Source organism: Schistocerca americana, chromosome 1 (assembly GCF_021461395.2).
Source record: "Schistocerca americana isolate TAMUIC-IGC-003095 chromosome 1, iqSchAmer2.1, whole genome shotgun sequence".
Lineage (NCBI taxonomy): Eukaryota > Metazoa > Arthropoda > Insecta > Orthoptera > Acrididae > Schistocerca > Schistocerca americana.
The window spans coordinates 858,128,126-858,147,799 of record NC_060119.1 but is presented as its reverse complement, the minus strand read 5'-3'; the positions used below and the strand labels follow the sequence as shown (position 1 = coordinate 858,147,799).

The 19,674-nt window shown below is 39.3% G+C and overlaps 1 protein-coding gene across 5 annotated transcripts in view; it reads right to left on the bottom strand.

Moving 5' to 3' along the window:
* Positions 1-19,674, bottom strand: part of LOC124613648 (glutamine amidotransferase-like class 1 domain-containing protein 1) — a 92,467-nt gene that overhangs the window by 31,780 nt on the left and 41,013 nt on the right. For all 5 annotated transcript variants that reach the window (XR_006979640.1, XR_006979639.1, XM_047142382.1 and 2 more), the window contains exons 4-6: positions 10,592-10,699; positions 10,419-10,516; positions 9,555-9,760 (exon numbers count right to left, since the gene is read on the bottom strand). Coding sequence is in view for 3 of the 5 variants with exons in the window: in XM_047142382.1 (XP_046998338.1) it covers positions 9,555-9,760; positions 10,419-10,516; positions 10,592-10,699 (412 nt within the window). In the remaining 2 variants the exon portion in view is untranslated. The remainder of the gene's footprint in view (positions 1-9,554; positions 9,761-10,418; positions 10,517-10,591; positions 10,700-19,674) is intronic.

Below are 19,674 nucleotides of genomic sequence, written 5' to 3'. Positions count from 1 at the left end.
GCATGGTACAATGTGGGAAATATCTCCTGCTTAGTAACATCCTCTCCCACAGGATGTTCAACTTCATTTCTGGTCAGACTTTGGTGGTGGACATCCATGTGACTGGACAGATGGTTGGTGGTCATGTCAACATAAAAAGCTGTTCAGAATCAGCAGTGGACTTGATTGATGCCTTGGCTAGTTTCATCAATGTCTGTACCCTGACAAAGAACTGAAGTAGGATGTGCTGCATTGGTGCATGGGAGTGGTTCAGCACCTGGGGCTTTCCAAAAGTTATGACTCATGTGGCAAATGGTTGGGAGTAGGTGTGGTATAAGGAAGGACAAAGAAATGTCATAGTTTTGTTGGTTACAAAATGGCACTTCAAGAAAGGAGGAAAAGATGGTTATTGGAAGGATGGACATTCCTCATTTGAGGGCATAGTGAAAGATAGTTGAAGCTATGGTATATTTGCATCTCTGCAACAATTTGCCACATGAGTCATAACTTTTTGAAAGCCCCAGGTGCTGAACCACTCCCATGCACCAATGCAGCACATCCTACGTCAGTTCTTTGTCAGGGTACAGACATTGATGAAACTAGCAAAGCCATCAATCAAGTCCACTGCAGATTCTGAACAGCTTTTTATGTTGACATGACCACCAACCATCGAGTATAGATATAAGTGTCAGGAAGTCGTTTCTGAAAGTATTTGTATGGAGTGTAGCCATGTATGGAAGTGAAACATGGACCATAAATAGTTCGGACAAAAGGAGAATAGAAGCTTTCGAAATGTGGTGCTACAGAAGAATGCTGAAGATTATATGGGTAGATCACATAACTAATGAGGAGGTATTGAATAGGATTGGGAGAAGAGGAGTTTGTGGGACAACTTGACTAGAAGAAGGGACCGGTTGGTACGATATGTTCTGAGGCATCAAGGGATCACAAATTTAGCATTGGAGGGCAGCGTGGAGGGTAAAAATTGTAGAGGGAGGCCAAGAGATGAATACACCAAGCAGATTCAGAAGGATGTAGGTTGCAGTAGGTACTGGGAGATGAAGAAGCTTGCGCAGGATAGAGTAGCATGGAGAGCTGCATCAAACCAGTCTCAGGACTGAACACCACAACAACAACAACATGGAACCATCAAGGAAATGGAGATCGAAATATGAAAAATTGGTAAACAGGGCTAAAGCAGACAAGGTGATATGTATATGAAAAATGTGATAAGTCCATATAGGAAAGGAGAGGGTGTGTGTCTTGGCCTTGGGTCCAGACCATGAAGATATTGTCAATGAACTTTAGCCAGACAAGGGGCTCTTAGATGGCTAAAGAGGATTCCTTTCAGGAGCCCATAAACAGGTTAGTATATGAGGACACCACATTAGTGTTCTTGGCTGTGACATGGATTTGTTTGTATTCCTCTTCTGCTCAAACATGGTAATAATATAGTTGACTGTCTGTATGAGAGATGGGTTTAGTGTTTGGAGGACTTTGGGGAAAGTAGTGTTTTGTTCTATGGTGCTTTCGCCCTTCCTACCAACTCGTATCCCTTACTGTATTACACATGACTTTCCCTCCCTACACCAGATTGAGCTAGCTGGTATTGTACCCCATCCTGTTTCTTTGCTGTCCCTTCCTTCCCTAGTACTCACTGTTCCTTTACATCACTACTCTTTTCCTGCCCTATCTTCATTGTTCCTCTGATCCACTCGGGCAATATTGCACCTTACCAAAGTCACACCACAATGCCTGGACAATGTAGTATTGTGTGTGTGTGTGTGTGTGTGTGTGTGTGTGTGTGTGTGTGTGTGTGTGTTCTTAGTTCTAAAGGACATTATTTGAAAGCTGAGGTACTAGTTCCAATCTACTGTCAACTGAATTATATGGTCAATGGTGACCTTTACTCTTTTCACAACATATTAGCCAATATATAATTATTAAAAAGTAGTTTGCTTCAAACTGTTTAGAAATAACAATTCAAAATTTACAGTAAGAACTTCATTCAAGTATGTGATCCAGTAGCAGACACACACAGTAGAAGTTGCACAACGAAAGAAATGGAGACTCAACAAAAAATAGGTTAAAAGCCATCTAAAAATGAAATTAAAGCAAAGAGCTTATAATTAGAAGGAAGTATCACAAAAACAATTTACTTATTGAGGCATATCAGACACACATCTAAATATTATGTCACAGTAACCCTTGCTCTCAGAGTTATAGAGGTAAGAGTAAGAAAATGAGTATCAGGAACTTGTTAAGAAAGAAACTTTCCCCACCTCCACCAAGACCCTATCATAACGAAAGATGCAGCAAGATATGACAAGACAAAAATTAACTCTGAAATGCAACCAACAGGTAAGGCTTGCACCTCTGAAAAATAGAGATAGCTAAAAGGACCTCCAAAAAGTTGGCGATACAGAAAAGAAAGACAGGTGTAGAAATAAAGCAAAAATGTCTAGCAACAGAGAAAATGGAGAAATGACACAGCATATGTTAATGCTCCAACAACCATAGAAAAAAAGACATGCTACGTCCCAAAATGTGAAAGAGGGAAAGCTGTGTCAGATGCATAACATGAGAGGGATGGGAGGGGAGGGGGAGATGAGAGCAAGAGTTGGGTAATGAAAAGAACTGCTGCTTTAAGCCAAGAACAAATGCTAGAAACAGACACATACTGTAAAACAAAGGCCCCATCTGTAAAGACCTGAAGATACTCCTATCTGAAGGGAGAACCTGAAGCGCTTATATGATATAAATTGCATGAAGGTCATGCCTATTGCGCTGCAGAGAGTGTATTGTGATAGGATATTGTGTGTTAGTAGTATAGACACTGTGTCTATCACCTACACGCCGGTATGGGAAGCTAAACAGAGGTCAATAAGCAGTTGGCATGTTAGAAAGGTCCTCTATCACTCACTACTGAGGTAAGGGTTACCAACAACAAGGTTGCAGTATGTAGGGAAGCTGGAGCAGTCAAAAGCATATGAACATAAGACTTACTTGAAAACAGGTTAATAAGGAACATATATTTGACTAAGATGTTGCAGAAGATGGAGCAGGAAGCCACAGCACTCAGTGAGTCAATGGCCTTATTTCTGAGCACAACTTCAAGAGACATAGCTCTGGCAGATAAGGTGGCTGATGCATTCGTGATGATGACAGTAGTGTGTGATTAGATGTAAACTTTCCTGGAGTTTTTTGAGAGGAGGCAACAGTTGTGTTATTGATGGGATTATGGAGGAACTACAGTGTGCGATCTAATGGGGTAATTGTGAAATATAAAGGTAACAGTGAAAGTGGAACTACTGTTGTGTATTGGAGGATTTGACTGCAATGAATTATGGAAAGGACCATCAACAAGATGAAGGCAAAGAAGGGTTGCTTGAGACTGATGCAAGGATTTGAAGGTACTGTAAAGATTTTTTATATATCAGACCCAGACCAGCCAAGAACATTTAGACTTCAGGAAAGTTAACACTAAATGTTGGTGTAACAGAGAGAGAGACTAGTTACATTTAAGTGTCAAAATGATTAATGTGATGAAGGAGATCACAGGTTTTCTTTCAGTCAATCATTGGCAGAGAAAATTTTCAGCAGCAGATTGTCTGGCAGTGCAGTGAGTATGTAAGTATCTTTAATACATGAATGAAACTATTTACTAACAAACTGCAGATGATAATCAACCAAACCAAAGACTCAGTCAAGACAGAGCTTCAAATCCATGAAACAGAGCAGGCAGGATAGAATGCTGTGTGTATGTTTGATATAATGTAGAAGGTTATTGTATTTGGTATGGTCTATTAAGTCTGCCTAGGACAATGGGACAGGTTATGAGATACCATATGATTTAAGTAAAAGGGTCCGAGGGCTGCCAAAAACTTCCTTTCTCTAAATCTTGTTGCTGAAATAGCACAATTCCTTTCCAAATGACACACAAAGTTCACTTTAACATCTCATTTATTGGAGTACTGAATGTTGCACTATTTGCCCAAGGTGATAAAGTTTTATAGTCACGTTATTTGAACATGTTTTCAAACAGCCTGCATTTGTTGCAGTGTGCTAAGTGGAAGTGAGGCTCTCTGCTATATCAATGTAAGTTATACAGAGCGGTCAGAAACAGACTGTAAAGCTTGTAAGGGTGTTGCAGGGCAGGTTGTGCTGAGAAATAATTGTTAAGAAATGATTCAACACATTTTACAATTTCCCAGTTAATTAGCATTGAAGTTGGCCAATCAGGCCGTTGCACACACAGATTCAAGTGGCCTGCCGGATACAATTAGTGTCAGTTCTTCTCAGAGTGTAGACAATAGTGCACAAGATTGTACAGCCTTTTGGTCAGGTTCAATCTTTACTACCGTCTTATGTTCAGTTTTAGGAAACCAAATAAAGAACACATCTGGTGACACTGCCTCTGTTGGGCTGCTTGAATTTGCATGCACAACTGTCTGATTGGCCAATTCAGAAATGACGCAATGTATCAATTTTTTTCTTAACGATTATTACTCTGCACAATCTGCCCTGCAACAATCTTTTCGGACTCTTTCTGACCATCCTTTATGTGTGACAGCCATACTACACGTCTGAAGCCTCCGCAGTGTCCTTTGAATGAATCCTAAGACATTACTCATCAGTTCTTTGAAATTTCCAATCTATGCTGCATACTAGTTTAACTGCTTTTGTTTGTTGTTCTTGACAGATCAAAAATTTGACACAAGTTAAACATTATGAAGCATAACTAAATTTCATAATTAAATTATTTGAAAGTTCACAAAGAAAAGAAAACCATGATCAAGCAAGTCTGTATGGAACAAAATAGAACTGAACAGCAAGAAGCAGATCTAAAACTGTGAGATTAAGAAAAGCATCACACCTAATGTCTGCTATATCAACATTTTTGGGAGAGGAAGGCAAATAACCTGGGATTACTAGGTGTTTTGCCACCCTAGACAAGAACTGAAAAATAATGCCCTCTCCTTTTCACTACCATCAGTCTCTCTGATATCTCCACTCCACTACACCAACATCAAATGGCAGAACAATGCATATCTGCTATTTCAGCCAGTGCATGTGCCCCGATCCAGTCCTCAACAGAAATGAATCAAGGTTATGTTTGTCTCCATTTCATACTCAGTAGCAGATGCTTTAGTTTTGAAGTACATAGAGGCAATCTGTTTACTTTTGTCAAAATAACTGTTCCATATGCTTTTGAAAACAATTCAATGTTTTAATTTTTCCTCTTTTTCATTTTTTCTCCTCTTTTGCTAAATTTTTTCACTGATTTGAAATTATTTTTTCCACCCTTTCTGCACTAGGCTGTCACCTAGTCTTGCCTAATGGTAGAACTGGCCCTGGTATAAACAAAAAAAAATCCAATCCCACAAAGAGACAGAAGAACTGGTCAGAAGGCTTAACTACCAGAATCAATAAAAGACACATACAAGAATAAATGAAGCTAGTGCCCTTAACTTTCAAAACCACTATTTCCTCCTTCAGAAAAAAAAAAATGTAGAAATTGTGAGGGAATCTGGAGAGAGATGGGGAGGATACAAATCACTCAGAAATCAACCTTAAGAGGGATGCACCATTCTACTTAAAGAAACAAAACAAAACAAAAATGAAGGTGTCAGAGCACAGGAGGCCAGACACACTACATCAGAAAGCAATGTGTTAGATTCAATTAAAATAGCATGAGAGGTAGTTCTAGAGCAGGATGCAATGACATATATAGAAGAGAAGAACATGGCAAGTGGAGACAATAAAACAAACTGAGCAAAACAACAGACATAAGGGGGGGGGGGGGGGGGCCTAAAAGAGGGCAAAGAAAAGTAGCAATGAAAATAATATAAATTCTAGCAAAAATTAATGTCGGAAGGAAGGATGAGAAGCTAAGCTGATGTAGGTCAAGTTTGGGAGAGTGGCTGGAAGAGAAGATATGTTTAGAGTAAGTTTCCATCTTCAAATTTCATGAAAACTAGTGCTGGGTGCAAGGACCCTAACAACTTGTGTGGTACTGCAGGCACTCAAGGTAGGGCAACAGCATCCTTATTATCCCTAAAGTAGACAGGTCATATGCAGCCATTCATTTGATCCCTGTATAGAAACAATGCAATGAAATTTGGATGCAAACCCCCTCTCCCTCATGACCAAGAAGGTAGCTTGGGATTTGAAGAGAAATGGGATACATTTGAGTTGGAGAAAGGAGTTGAGCTGTTAAAAATGAAGCAGTTGTCCATCATGACTCCAGGACATGGAGATACCATCAACGACCCTGAACCAAGACAGCAGCTCCAGCCTCTGATAGTGAAGGATGGCCTATTTTATGCAGCCCTCAAAAAAGTTGGTATATGAAGGCACCATCCTCATTCTCAGAGCCCGAAGAAGTTGTGTGTGAGTGTGAAGCTGCTTAGTGTGACAATGAACAAGGTTTTTGGGAAACTTTGAAGGGGACATTGGGAGAGGTAATATTTACGGATAAAAAGTATATATATATATATAGAGGGAAACATTCCACGTGGGAAAAAATATATATAAAAACAAAGATGAGGTGACTTACCGAACGAAAGCACTGGCAGGTCGATGGACACACAAACAAACACAAACATACACACAAAATTCTAGCTTTCGCAACCAACGGTTGCCTCATCAGGAAAGAGGAAAGGAGAGGGAAAGACGAAAGGATGTGGGTTTTATGGGAGAGGGTAAGGAGTCATTCCAATCCCGGGAGCGGAAAGACTTACCTTAGGGGGAAAAAAGGACAGGTATACACTCGCACACACACACATATCCATCCACACATACAGACACAAGCAGACATATTCTGTGTGTGCGAGTGTATACCCGTCCTTTTTTCCCCCTAAGGTAAGTCTTTCCGCTCCCGGGATTGGAATGACTCCTTACCCTCTCCCTTAAAAACCACATCCTTTCGTCTTTCCCTCTCCTTCCCTCTTTCCTGATGAGGCAACAGTGTGTTGCGAAAGCTTGAATTTTGTGTGTATGTTTGTGTGTCTATCGATGTGCCAGTGCTTTCGTTTGGTAAGTCACATCATCTTTGTTTTTATATATATATATATATGTGTGTGTGTGTGTGTGTGTGTGTGTGTGTGTGTGTGATACTGTTTTAAACATAGGTCAAACTGGAAGTGGCATCGATGGCTTCCAGTAAAGATGTGGGAGATGAGGGGTGGGGAGGGGAGGGGAGGGGGGGGGGAGCAGTCCTAGAACAGGTGGTAGCAAACTATGACCCGGGTGCCAGATACATCCCACTGCTGCTTTTCTATGGCCCACAAGCTGAGAATTGATTTTACATTTAAGGCAATTTAATACTGAATGAGATTCTAAAATTATGTGAATGTAATATATCTGTATCTGTAAAGCTGTATTTGAATAATTTTATGTTTTTGGATGCATATCACCATTGACTGACAGTACAGTCTAATGGTCAATGTGGGAATTGAGTAACTGGAAAAAAAAGTGTGTGGTGCTTCTATGTACAGAAAGCTAGGTGAGCATGCTGACACTCTGTGCTGCTGCTGTGATGACACAGTTTTAAGATGGCAGTGTTACCAGTACAACACGTATCACTGTTCTGCAACATTCTGCTTTCTGAGGGGCATTCAAATGAAACCCGGTTACTAGTAACTCAAAAGTGTAGTAATACACAGTACACATACTCAAAAATAGTCACCAAAACTGTTGGCACATTTATACCATTGCAACACTAGCTGGTCGATTCCATCCTTGAAACAGCTAGTAGGCTGCTGTCGGATCCAGGCCTGGGCCCAGTCACACACTTTATCATCCGTTGGGAATCGAAGCCTGCAAATAGCTTGTTTTAGAGGTCGGAACATATGAAAGTGACACAGTGAAAGGTCGGGACTGTATGGTGGATGTTCCTGCATTTCCCACCGAAACCATTCAAGTATTGTGCTGTTCGGTGATCAACTGGTGGGGAACCCAATGAGCACAGATTTTTCTAAAGTTCAAGTGTTGATGCATTATGGTGTGGGCTAATACCCAGTAACCAATGGATCTCGTCCATGGTGATTCTGCGGTTGTCCAAGACTAAAGCATTCACTTCCGCAACCTTTTCCGGCATGACGACATGATGACCCTGTCCAGGACGAGCATCGTCTTCCAGTGACTCGTGCCCCTCAAGGAATTGTTTGCGCCATTCCACAACACTTGAACAACTCTGACTGTCCTCACTGTACACAGCCTTCATCCATTGATACATTTCACGGTCTCCAACTCCCTCCGCCGCCAAAAATCGAATCGCTCCTCATTGTTCCTGCTTACTCGCCTGCATGTTTGGTAGTGGACGATAACTTGTGTGACCACCATCTCTTTGTCGTGAAACCACACTGGTGCTATGCAACACCAAACAGTGCACACACGTCATACTCTCTACCAATAGATGGCGCCACCATACCAGCAGTTATGTGGCACCACCTTAAATGAGAGGCAAAGGTAGATGCACTGACCAGGTTTCACTTGGATGAACCTCATAGTTTTTAACAGAAGCATATTTCCATCACATCTTGGTCGAAATCATGAAAGAAAAGTGGACATTGAATGTAGTGCTGATCCATCAGAGCTGAGAAGTGATCATTAAGAGCTTTAATCCCCATCAAAATGGGATGGTCAGGAAGGTTGTCAATGATTTTTAGATAGGAGGCAGAAGCCAGGAACACACAGATCAGATGAATTAATGAGTTGTATGGAGGTAGTGGTGAGATCTGGTGATGACAATATGGCTCCCAGGATTTTTTGTGGCACTGTATGGGTTTCTACACAGGAAATGGTAGAATGCACCACTGGTCACAGGTAATTGTTTGTATCAGGGACACCCAATACTCAGCTGAAGGGCATGCTCTATGGCATGACTGAAGAGACCTAAATGGTAGTTGTATGCCACATAGGCTATTTGAATACTCTCATCTAGGGCCAGTTTTTCTGAACTCTGGCGGTGAGAACTATTCTTTCCACAAATCATCTTATTCCGCAGCCTCCTTGAACTCTACCACTGTTAGCCTACCCTGCGCAGGATTTTTCCACTTGTGACTGTCATCACTGAAAAAAACTTCTCCATGTTTTACTCCAGTGCTGTTACAAATGAAATTTAGGTCACTAGCACACTCTTCTCCATAGCATCTACTTACATGGTATACTACTCTGCACTTTGCTTTCCCAACATCCTTTTTTTATTATTTATCCACTTTTTGTTTATTCTTTATTATCTTTCATCCTTAACAATTCCTCTTTCATTCACATTTTGTATCTTCTCAAACATAGTACGTGCATATACTTCTCTTTCTGAATTATTCAACTTTTCTCTATCCTATGACTAGATAATTGAAATTCAAAACAAACTGACTTAAAAAACAAAGACTGGTGGTCATGGTAAATTGCACTCTTGATCCACCTTCACTCACAGCATGTCGTCTTAAAATTTCAGTCATATCACAACAAGAATACACATTTTGTGGATACTAGAAAATTCAATTTCTGTGCTACTGTCAGCTGCTCTGTTAGTGAAGATACCCCTTCAAAACAATTATTTATAAGAATACCTCTGATTGGAGAGCAGTACAAGATTCTGGACAGCTGTCAGTGTGGAAGCTTCATTCTGTCCAGTTACAAGGTGCCTATCCACAACCACATGCACACAATTTGGTTCTGATAGAGAGAATGTTGCTCCAGCATCTCTGACGGCATCCTCTACAAGAAGTGGCATGTCAGCAAAATCTGACCGGCGCGCTAGTTCACATATTGAAGACTGCAAATAAAAAGACAGACAAAAAATAACTTGCATGACGCACTGGCAGCACATTGTTATATGATTTAAAAACTTCAGCATTAAAATACACAACTGAAAAAAACCTCAAAGGGAAGAACATTTCATTCCCATTCAGATTTTTTAAAATTATTTCTTTTCTTTTAGGTACACACACACACCTGTCTGTCCACCCACCCACACACATACACTACAGATGTTGAGGTAAAGTGAAAGAGAATGTGTGTGTGTGTGTGTGTGTGTGTGTGTGTGTGTGTGTGCGCTATAGTTAGAAGAGCAAATTCATGGGGTGCAAAATTTGATATTTGAACCAAAAGTTGAATTAACACCAAGCCAACAAATCTTCCCATATCACTGTGAATGTAGGAGAATTTTTCTATTTGCTTGGAAACATTTATACCTTTAAAACTGCACATTCCAAGAGAAACATTTGATTTAAGGCTTAATGCTTTTTTTTTTTTTTTTAAGTAAAGTAACTGACAGATAATGAAGAATAAGACTGATAAGTTAGTGATCAATACAGCAGAATTTTTCTTTCTATGTAAAAAATATGAATATGTAACACAGAACATTAATCTAGTTCACAAGCTAAATAAAAGAAGTTCTACACACTCTCACTTAAAATTATTATTTATCATACCCCTGTGATTGAGTATGACTTGAAACCCCAGCTAGAATTTTCTTCATTCTTTGCTGACAAAAGGCCTGCTACTCCTGTCCCAATGGCACATATGAGCTCTGAAACAAACAGTCACTCAAGTATATATTCATCACTAACGGGACTCCAATATTAGTACAGAAATGCAAACATACTTTTCTCTTTTATGAAGTGCATAAGAATCTGTCCCAGATCTGCATTAGTGGCGAGGTCTGTGACTGCTCCTGGAGCATGTGGTATCAACAGGCACATGTATCTGTTAGCTGAAATCAACACAAAGTATAAGGACAACAATATGAACTATAGTTTCCACATTAATTATAGCCAATTTAATTTCTTAAGAAATCTTCACCTCACAGTACTGTTTATCTAAATAGTGAACTAATGACTCTCAAGACATAAAACAATTACAGTAAAATGTGACAATGAAAAATTCTCCACACAGTGTTATGTACATATATCACATAAGTTTCACACCACTACACTTCACAGTTGCTACCTGCTACTATAAAATATAATGTAGTGAGACCTGCTACAAACCATGCCCAGGGAAACTTCTGCAGGAACTGAACGAACGATTTTCACCCTCTTACTGTCCATGTTTCAGAAATTCATGGGTGTCAATCCTAATTCTGTTTCTGCTACCAATCACCCCTTTAACTCACAACAGACATTGCTTATAGCCTTTTCTCTACAACCCTCTCCCCCCCCCTCTCTCGACATCCATCTTTTTTATTATTTTCTTGAGTGATCTCTCTTCTAATGCATAAAAAGAGGAAAATTGTAATTTAACATCCTGTCAATGACTACATTATTAGACATAAAGCACATGCTAGGATTAGAAAAGGAAAGAAAGGAAACTGGCCCTGTCCTTTCAACGGAGTCATCTCAGCATCTGCCCTAAACAATTTAGGGAAATCATGGAAACCCTAAATCTAGATGGCGGGACGCAGATTTGAATCACAATCCTCCTCAATGTCTGTCGTGTGTTTTACCCTGCTCTGTTCCTTCTACTGTCTTCAACTAGTTTTTACCTGGGAGATTCCCCTTCACTGACTTTGCAAGACCTCAAATATCATATATCACCATTTGCGGTGCATTATTCAATTTCTATTTCTAGCCACTCCTTAGAGACATCCCTTTCATAAGTGGCACTCTTTAAGTACCAAGCAACAGAGTAATTCCTGTAGCACTGCTTACATTTAGTGGCACCAAAAAATTCACTCTTTAATAATAAATATCTTTGGAATAAAATTATATCTACATAGTTACCAGTCCTGTGTAGCAGTGTTGTCTAAAACCAGTGGTATAACCACTGGTGAAAGTCACACAAGTTATGAATAAGCAATGAGCCCAAGACAGTGCAGCAAGAATGGCTGATGTCAAATTATCCTTTGAACAGCGTAAAACTACACAGGATTAATAATTGTAATACACAAAAAAGAGATACAATGAGAATGCCACAATCAGTTAGGGATCTGGCAACCAAGACACCAAGAAACAGTCAGTGTTGTTCATGACACGCATAAGTGGAGAAACAGATCACCAAATGCCAATGCTAAGGTGTAGCCTCACTTTACACAAACATCATAAAAAGCTTTGAACTGATATACATGAAAAGGCAGGGTAAGCTGGTCCTGTGCACAGTGTTTTCAGAGGGTTGTAAGCTGAGACTTACACCCTTTTACATAAAACATGTCCGGTCACTGGCCCCCAAGGAGCTTAAGTCCATGCCAATTGCAAGTTGTGACAAATAACCTTGCCACCCTGATAAATATTCTAAGCAAGGCTATCTGCAGGATCTGGCAACACTTATGCAGCGGCACTTCCTGGAGGAAGTCTTTCTTCCAGTTTGAGTGAGTTTGTTCCAGTTATCGCCATTGTCTGACAATAAAGTGCATGATGTCCAAATGCGAGGTCTCACGCTCGAGACTTGTCCTTGGCTATATTTTTATAGTGCCTTTTGTCTGAATGCTGAAGTCATGAAAGAAACAATAGCAAAGCTACAATTTATTTCACTTTCTGACATATTGGTAATGACGATTTCATCCAACAACAGTAACCAACTGCTTGCCTCTGAATACCACACACTCCACAGTATGTTGTTGTTGTTGTGGTCTTCAGTCCTGAGACTGGTTTGATGCAGCTCTCCATGCTACTCTATCCTGTGCAAGCTTCTTCATCTCCCAGTACTTACTGCAACCTACATCCTTCTGAATCTGCTTAGTGTATTCCTATCTTGATCTCCCTCTACGATTTTTACCCTCCATGCTCCCCTCCAATGCTAAATTTTTGATCCCTTGATGCCTCAGAACATTCCCTACCAATCGGTCCCTTCTTCTTGTCAAGTTGTGCCACAAACTCCTCTTTTCCCCTATTCTATTCAATACCTCCTCCACAGTATATGAGGTCCATTTACTAGTTCCTGGCAGCGGCTGCAGCGGTGATGCTATGTTCCCTCCCCCTTGTCAAAGGCACCTGATACGGCTAATTGCTTTGGGTGGTACAAAATGCTTTAATGTTTTTGAGTGATGCTCCCACAAAAATGTCCATGATTTATGTTTCACACTCAACAGCAATGGAAGCATACAACTGGTTTTACAATGATGACTTTTCTATTACACTAATATAACAAAACTATTTCTATGGTTTGTGATCCATTTAATATTATTATTAATGCTTTATATCTACTTCGATTCCTTTTAGAGGCAATTCTTCATGCAATTATTTAACCAGGAATCCATGTATTTCTGTAAAGCCACAGTGAATACTGCGCATGATCTACAGCAAGGAGGCACACCGCACATTTTGAGGACCATGTATGGATTCATGGAAAACTTAACACTAACAGAAAGTGACTTTTGAGGTATTCAATTAGACTTAAACCAACAAAACTGTCCATATTCAGTGCTACACTGATGCGAAGGAAACAGCTTACAGAGCCAAGAAACTGATCTGACTTACTGTGTAAAGATTTTCTTCAGTTTTGTTAAAGAATTTCTGCCAGCAATTTTCAGCTCCATGAAGTAAAATGGAAAATAGAAGTTTCAGTGCTTTAGTACCTACTGTGATTTGAACTTACAACACAGACCACTGTCGCATCATAACACACGTGCAGGACCACTGACCTAATGAAAAGTTGCTAGCAGCAGCCCTCTCATATCACAAGATTCGTCGCTGATCCTGATAACACAGCAATAAACCTAATACCAGAATACCTAAAGCAAAAATGAAATGATCGCTCTCAGTGTCTCATCTTACATGAAGATTATACAGCATAAGCCATCGAGGTGGAAGGCGAACATCCAGTGAATTTAGCAGGTCTACTCAATGACAAATGTAGAAGTATATGCCCTCTCACAGGGTTGTCAGATGTTTGTGGTGATGTTGGCAATTCTTATCTGTGCTAGAAACAACTATGTAGTGAAATGCTTGACGTGTTCATCTTGTACAGTTCTTGGAGGGGAGGCACACTTGCGTTTGGATTTATACTGTCTTATTTCCTGACACTTTCTAACATTGACTTTTAGGCTATATGTATTTAAGTCAATGTACTACATCTAACCAGAATTCTTCATTTTGCAACCTGTCCAGCGTGGAAGTTATATACTAACAACATAGGGATATCAAAGGCAGTGATATTAGTTTCGCTCATGTGAGGTATTGAGGTATATAATTTTCCATCATGAATAAAATTCCTCCAAAATACAAAGGAATAAAATGCTTACATTAATAATTTGCAATGGAGGCTTATTTCCACGGAATAAAAAGATATTGGAAAATCAACCTTGCCTCACACATCATGAGACAGTAAGAAGCCAAACTCTTTATGCCTTGAAATAGACTGTCTGGGTGCACTCATATATATATATATATTGGCGGGATAGAAGCAAGAAGAAACACAATTTGCTCATTATTCAATGCCACACAGTAATCAATTCATTTGAGGATTTAGTAGAGAAGAAACTGCAAATATGTTCGTTAACAGAGAAACTTCATGCACGCGCACGCACGCACGCACGCACGCGCACACACACACACACACACACACACACACACACACACACACACCTGCTCACTGTTTCTTAATGTCAATGTTTGGTAGAAGAGATGTTTCACAGGAGTGAAGGTGAACAACTGCTCATACATCTTAAGATATGAACTTTAGAGCCAATGTATACTTGACATTACTACACACAACCTTCTGAAATGCCTTCGCAAAAGAAGACGAAGTAAATATCCTCGGAGTAGTGAAGCAACTTAAATCACTTAATAAAAGCAAGTCCTCTGGTCCAGACTGTATACCAGTTAGGTTCCTATCGGAGTATGCTGATGCTTTAGCTCCATACTTGACAATCATACACAACAGTTCGCTCGACGAAAGATCTGACTGCAAAGTTGCACAGGTCACACCAATATTCAAGAAAGGTAGTAGGAGTAATCCACTAAGTTACAGGCCCATACTGTTAACATCGATATGCAGCAGATTCTGGAACATATATTGTGTTCAAACATCACGAATTACCTTGAAGAAAACTGTCTATTAACACACAGTCAACATAGATTTAGAAAACATCATTCCTGTGAAAAAAAAACTAGCTCTTTATTCACATGAAGTGTTGAGTGCCATTGACAAGGGATTTCAGATCAATTCCGTATTTCTGGAAGGCATTTGACACTGTACCACACAAGTGGCTTGTAGTGAAATTGTGTGCTTATGGAATATTGTCTCAGTTATGTGACTGGATTTGTGATTTCCTGTCAGAGAGATCACAGTTCGTAGTAATTGACGGAAAGTCATCGAAAACAGAAGTGATTTGTGGCATTCCCCTTTGCGGTTCCTTATCTATATAAACGATTTGGGAGACAATCTGAGCAGCTGTCTTCGGTTGTTTACAGATGAAGCTGTTGTTTATCAACTAAAAGTCATCAGAAGATCAAAACAAATTGCAAAGCGATTTACAAAAAATTTCTGAATGGTGTGGAAATTGGCAGTTAACCCTAAATAACGAAAAGTGTGAGGTCATCCACATGAGTGCTAAAAGGGATTCATTAAACTTCATTTACACGATAAATCAGTCTAATCTAAAAGCCATAAATTCAACTAAATACCTTGGTATTACAATTACGAACAACTTAAATTGGAAGGAACACACAGAAAATGTTGTGGGGAAGGCTAACCAAAGGCTGCATTTTACTGGCAGGACACTTAGAAAATGTAACAGATCTACTATGGGGGACTACGCTTGTCTGTCCTCTTTTAGAGTACTGCAGCGTGGTGTGGGATCCTTACCAGATAGGACTGATGGAGTACACCGAAAAAGTTCGAAGAAGGGCAGCACATTTTGTATTATCATGAAATATGGGGAGAATGTCACAGAAAGGATACAGGATTTTGTCTGGACGGAATCTTCTCATGAAATTCCAATCACCAACTTTCTCCTCTGAATGCGAAAATATTTTGTTGACACCAACCTACATAGGGAGAAATGATCAGCATGATAAAATAAGGGAAATCAGAGCTCGTACGGAAAGATCTAGGTGTGTGTTCTTTCTGTGTGCTGTACAAAATTGGAATAATAGAGAATTGTGAAGGTGGTTCGATGAATACTCCGCCAGGCACTTAAATGTGATTTGCAGAGTATCCATGTAGATGTAGACATCATCTTGTTTTGATTCATACAATCACCTCTCAAAATATGAGAGTACTTTTATTAACACCCTGTATTTCAAGCATATATGTAGGCACAGGACATCCATCCCTTACTCATTTCCTACTTCATATTTCTCTTTTACTCAATTTACAATTATTGTATTCTTATTTATGCACAAATTGCAACTAATCTTCCATACTCATGCCAGCCTAATGTTTTTTATACTGTTCAAATTACAGATTCTAGTTGGCACCACTTCTAAATCAATGAAGGCGAGACACATCCATCAGTGTTTTTAACAAGCACCACACACAAGTCTGTATTGTTCCCACTTTAAACACACTCCCAATACACTGACTGATTTCTCCTTTTCTGTGTATTTAACATGTTTTTATTGGGTCACTTCCTTATGTCTGCCTGTTTGGTAAAATTTTTCAATCGGTCTCAAAGCACCAATCAATTTCTCCTTTTATTCATGTTTTGTAATACATTTGTATTAGGTCACCTTCTTGTGTCTGCCTGTTCTTGAAATCTGGAAGTTTCATTGCAGCTCAGAACTAGATGACAATACATTATTAACTCACTTTCCTGTGTGGTATATGATGGATGATCCTTTGTTTTTCTGTGTGTTCGGTAAAAATTTTCCAATTGATTTTAAACTAACTGCCTGATGAGCTACAGACAAGAAATTTACAACATATCTCAGAGATGGATGACAATCAAATATTAATTTGCTTTCTTGGCTGGTGCGTGTTTGAGGGTAGTATGTATACCACTATTATGTCCCCCGTTTCCCGTTCCTGTCCCGGATGTTTCGCGGTAATAACGAGTGCTGGTAAGCCTCTGTGTAAGGTGAACTCTCTCTAATTTTTACCTTCACCACCCTGTCATAAGATATAAGTAGGATCAAGCAATACACTGGTTGACTCAGGTGAAGGGCAATTGAAATATGCCATGTCTCTGTTGTAACCTCAGGAAAATGTTTGACAGTGATTGAAATATTTCAAACACACAAGACTAAAAAATATAAAACAATTATTTAAAAAAAGCTTGACTAAGAGGAAGAATTGCTTGCATCCAACTTTTTTTGTTTTAAATTTTGGCAAGTATTTTGTCATAGCTATTGAAAATTCACTAGCTCAAAGTTTCTGGACTATCTTTATTGGGTAAGGAATTTGTATATGTCTAGGAGAAATTATTTTGTGTCTTTTATTCCAGCCTAAAACATATTATATTAAAAATTTTATTGTTTAAATAATTATTTATGAGATTTGTGTTTCTTGAAGCTGTGGATGTATGGGTACTGGCCTGAATTTTATACCGTTAACTATCTTGTCAGATTCTGATATAGTTTTGATGTAACCAATCCCAGGTCATATGTACTACCTACCACCAGCCTCTCTGACAGGGGAAGCGTGTGAAGTCAGGAACTGGGATCAGAGTGGAAAGAACGGTGATCTAGTTTCAGATGCCAGATATCTCACCATAAACCATTCACCCTAGTGGACATTGATCAGAAGATATTCCGCTTGGAAAGAGGTGAGATAGCAGTATCAGTAATGTCCCACACTAGCACTGGTATGTGGGTTTGATTCCTGTCCTATGTGAAATTTGTGTTTCATTTATCTCTTTCTTTACTCTTGTTCTACTTTCACTTTTGGTAACAGCTACCAACCTCCTTGATTACACTGATAGTGCAGGGCTGACTGGAGCAGGCTGTGAATAGCAGTCAGGACATTCTGAGCTGATCCTGAAGTTCTTCCTAGTGATAATGCAGATGCGATGTGAAAATACTGCTGATGACATCTGGCACCTCTGTGATCACTCACTCACTTTCGGGATTGGTGCTAAGTATGCTAATTTCTCGACGTCTCTTTTCATACTGATGAAGTATTCTGATTAGTCACAATTGCCTCTCTGTTTACTGTGAGAGAACAACATCGATACTTATATTTAAAACAAGTCTTATATGTGCTCCAGTCTCAGTTGCACAATCATTGAAAATGTGCAATGAGACCGGAGAATATATAGCATCTGTTTTAAATCTTATAGTCATATTTTTTGTCTCTTGGAAGGTCAATCTATGGTTAAGTTGCAACTGGTTCTTTATTTCATGTTGTGACTTGTCTGCATTGACTAGCACCAGAGCAATGGCAAAGAGTGTAATACAGCAGTATCACATTAGCACCATTATGCCAGCCGTGTTTTACAATCTCAGGCAAGGGTGGTTGTCAGTTAAAATCTCGTTGGATTACTGATGTGTAACACTTCACTTTCTTCTTCTATCTCTGCAGATAGCCAGAACAGAGTTCAATAACAAAATGTGAAGAAAAATTTGTGTTGTTCTAACTAACAATCAGCCAATTTTTATTTTAAATCAACAACCTTTCTCTGTAATGCAATAAACTCCATTCATTATCAGTTTATTATTGTTACTATGATTATTTCTTAGCTCACAAGAACTTTCATATCCTTACTTTGTGCCGATCCGTATGACTGGTGAATCTGGAAGAATGGAATGTTGAATATTTCGCCACCCAGAATACACACATTTACCTTGTTATCTCATGTTTAGGTTAATAGGAGTAGCCCAATAAGCAAAGATGAAACCAGAAGGCTGATGAAGCAAGCAGAACTCCGCAACTTTCATAGTATATTACTTAACAATCGAATACTCAGCGTGGTCTCTGCGCCTGCTACAGATACCTGTGAATTTGTGACCATGACCGTTCTTTACCCTTGGCAAAGCTGCTGGCTGCAGTGTAACAACTGTAATTGGAAGACGATGTTTGTGCTGCTATTCAAATGGGTTATGACAGTGGATAAATTAAAGTTTCCTACTGCTTTTGTTTACACGGCTAAGTAAAGTATCATTTAAATTCCAGGTAATCAAGTGCATGTTTCACTTGTGACTTTACATTTCACCTACAGTTCATAAGCCTTCTGGCAATCTTGATCCAATATCTCATTGGGTGCAGGCATAGCGTTCTGCAACAAGCAAGCAACAACATACATAAATTTGAAAAACAACATTGTTCCACCAAGCTGTGTTTTCTATATTTTTTATTTGTACTACTAGTTTCAGACACTGTCCATTCTCAAGTGCATCTGTAGTGACAGATGTGGACACATCTTGGCATTGTTCAAAAATCATGTGTCATGTATATCTCTGCACAAATATGCATGGCACATGATTTTTTCAAATAATGCCAATGATGTCTCCACATTTGTCTCTATATATGTATTTGGGAATGGGCAAGGCCAAGAAGCAGTAGTGATAATAAGAAATATTTAAAATACACAAACAAATGTCGCTTGGACGATTCAAAGTATAACTGTATGAAGGAGCTGAAATGACACACCTTGCCCATATCTGCAGTTTTGTTTCCGTGTTAATGACCATATTTCTCAGTTTCTTTTCCTCTGAATGCTGCAATTAATTTATAACAGCATGGCTTCAAATAATTAGTTAACTGTGGTTCTTCTTGCTTCCATCCCCACCAACATACATAGTCGATTTCAACGTTCAATGTTTTTGATGTCTTATTGTTTCATGATGTGGGGTAAGTTTTATTTACAATTAC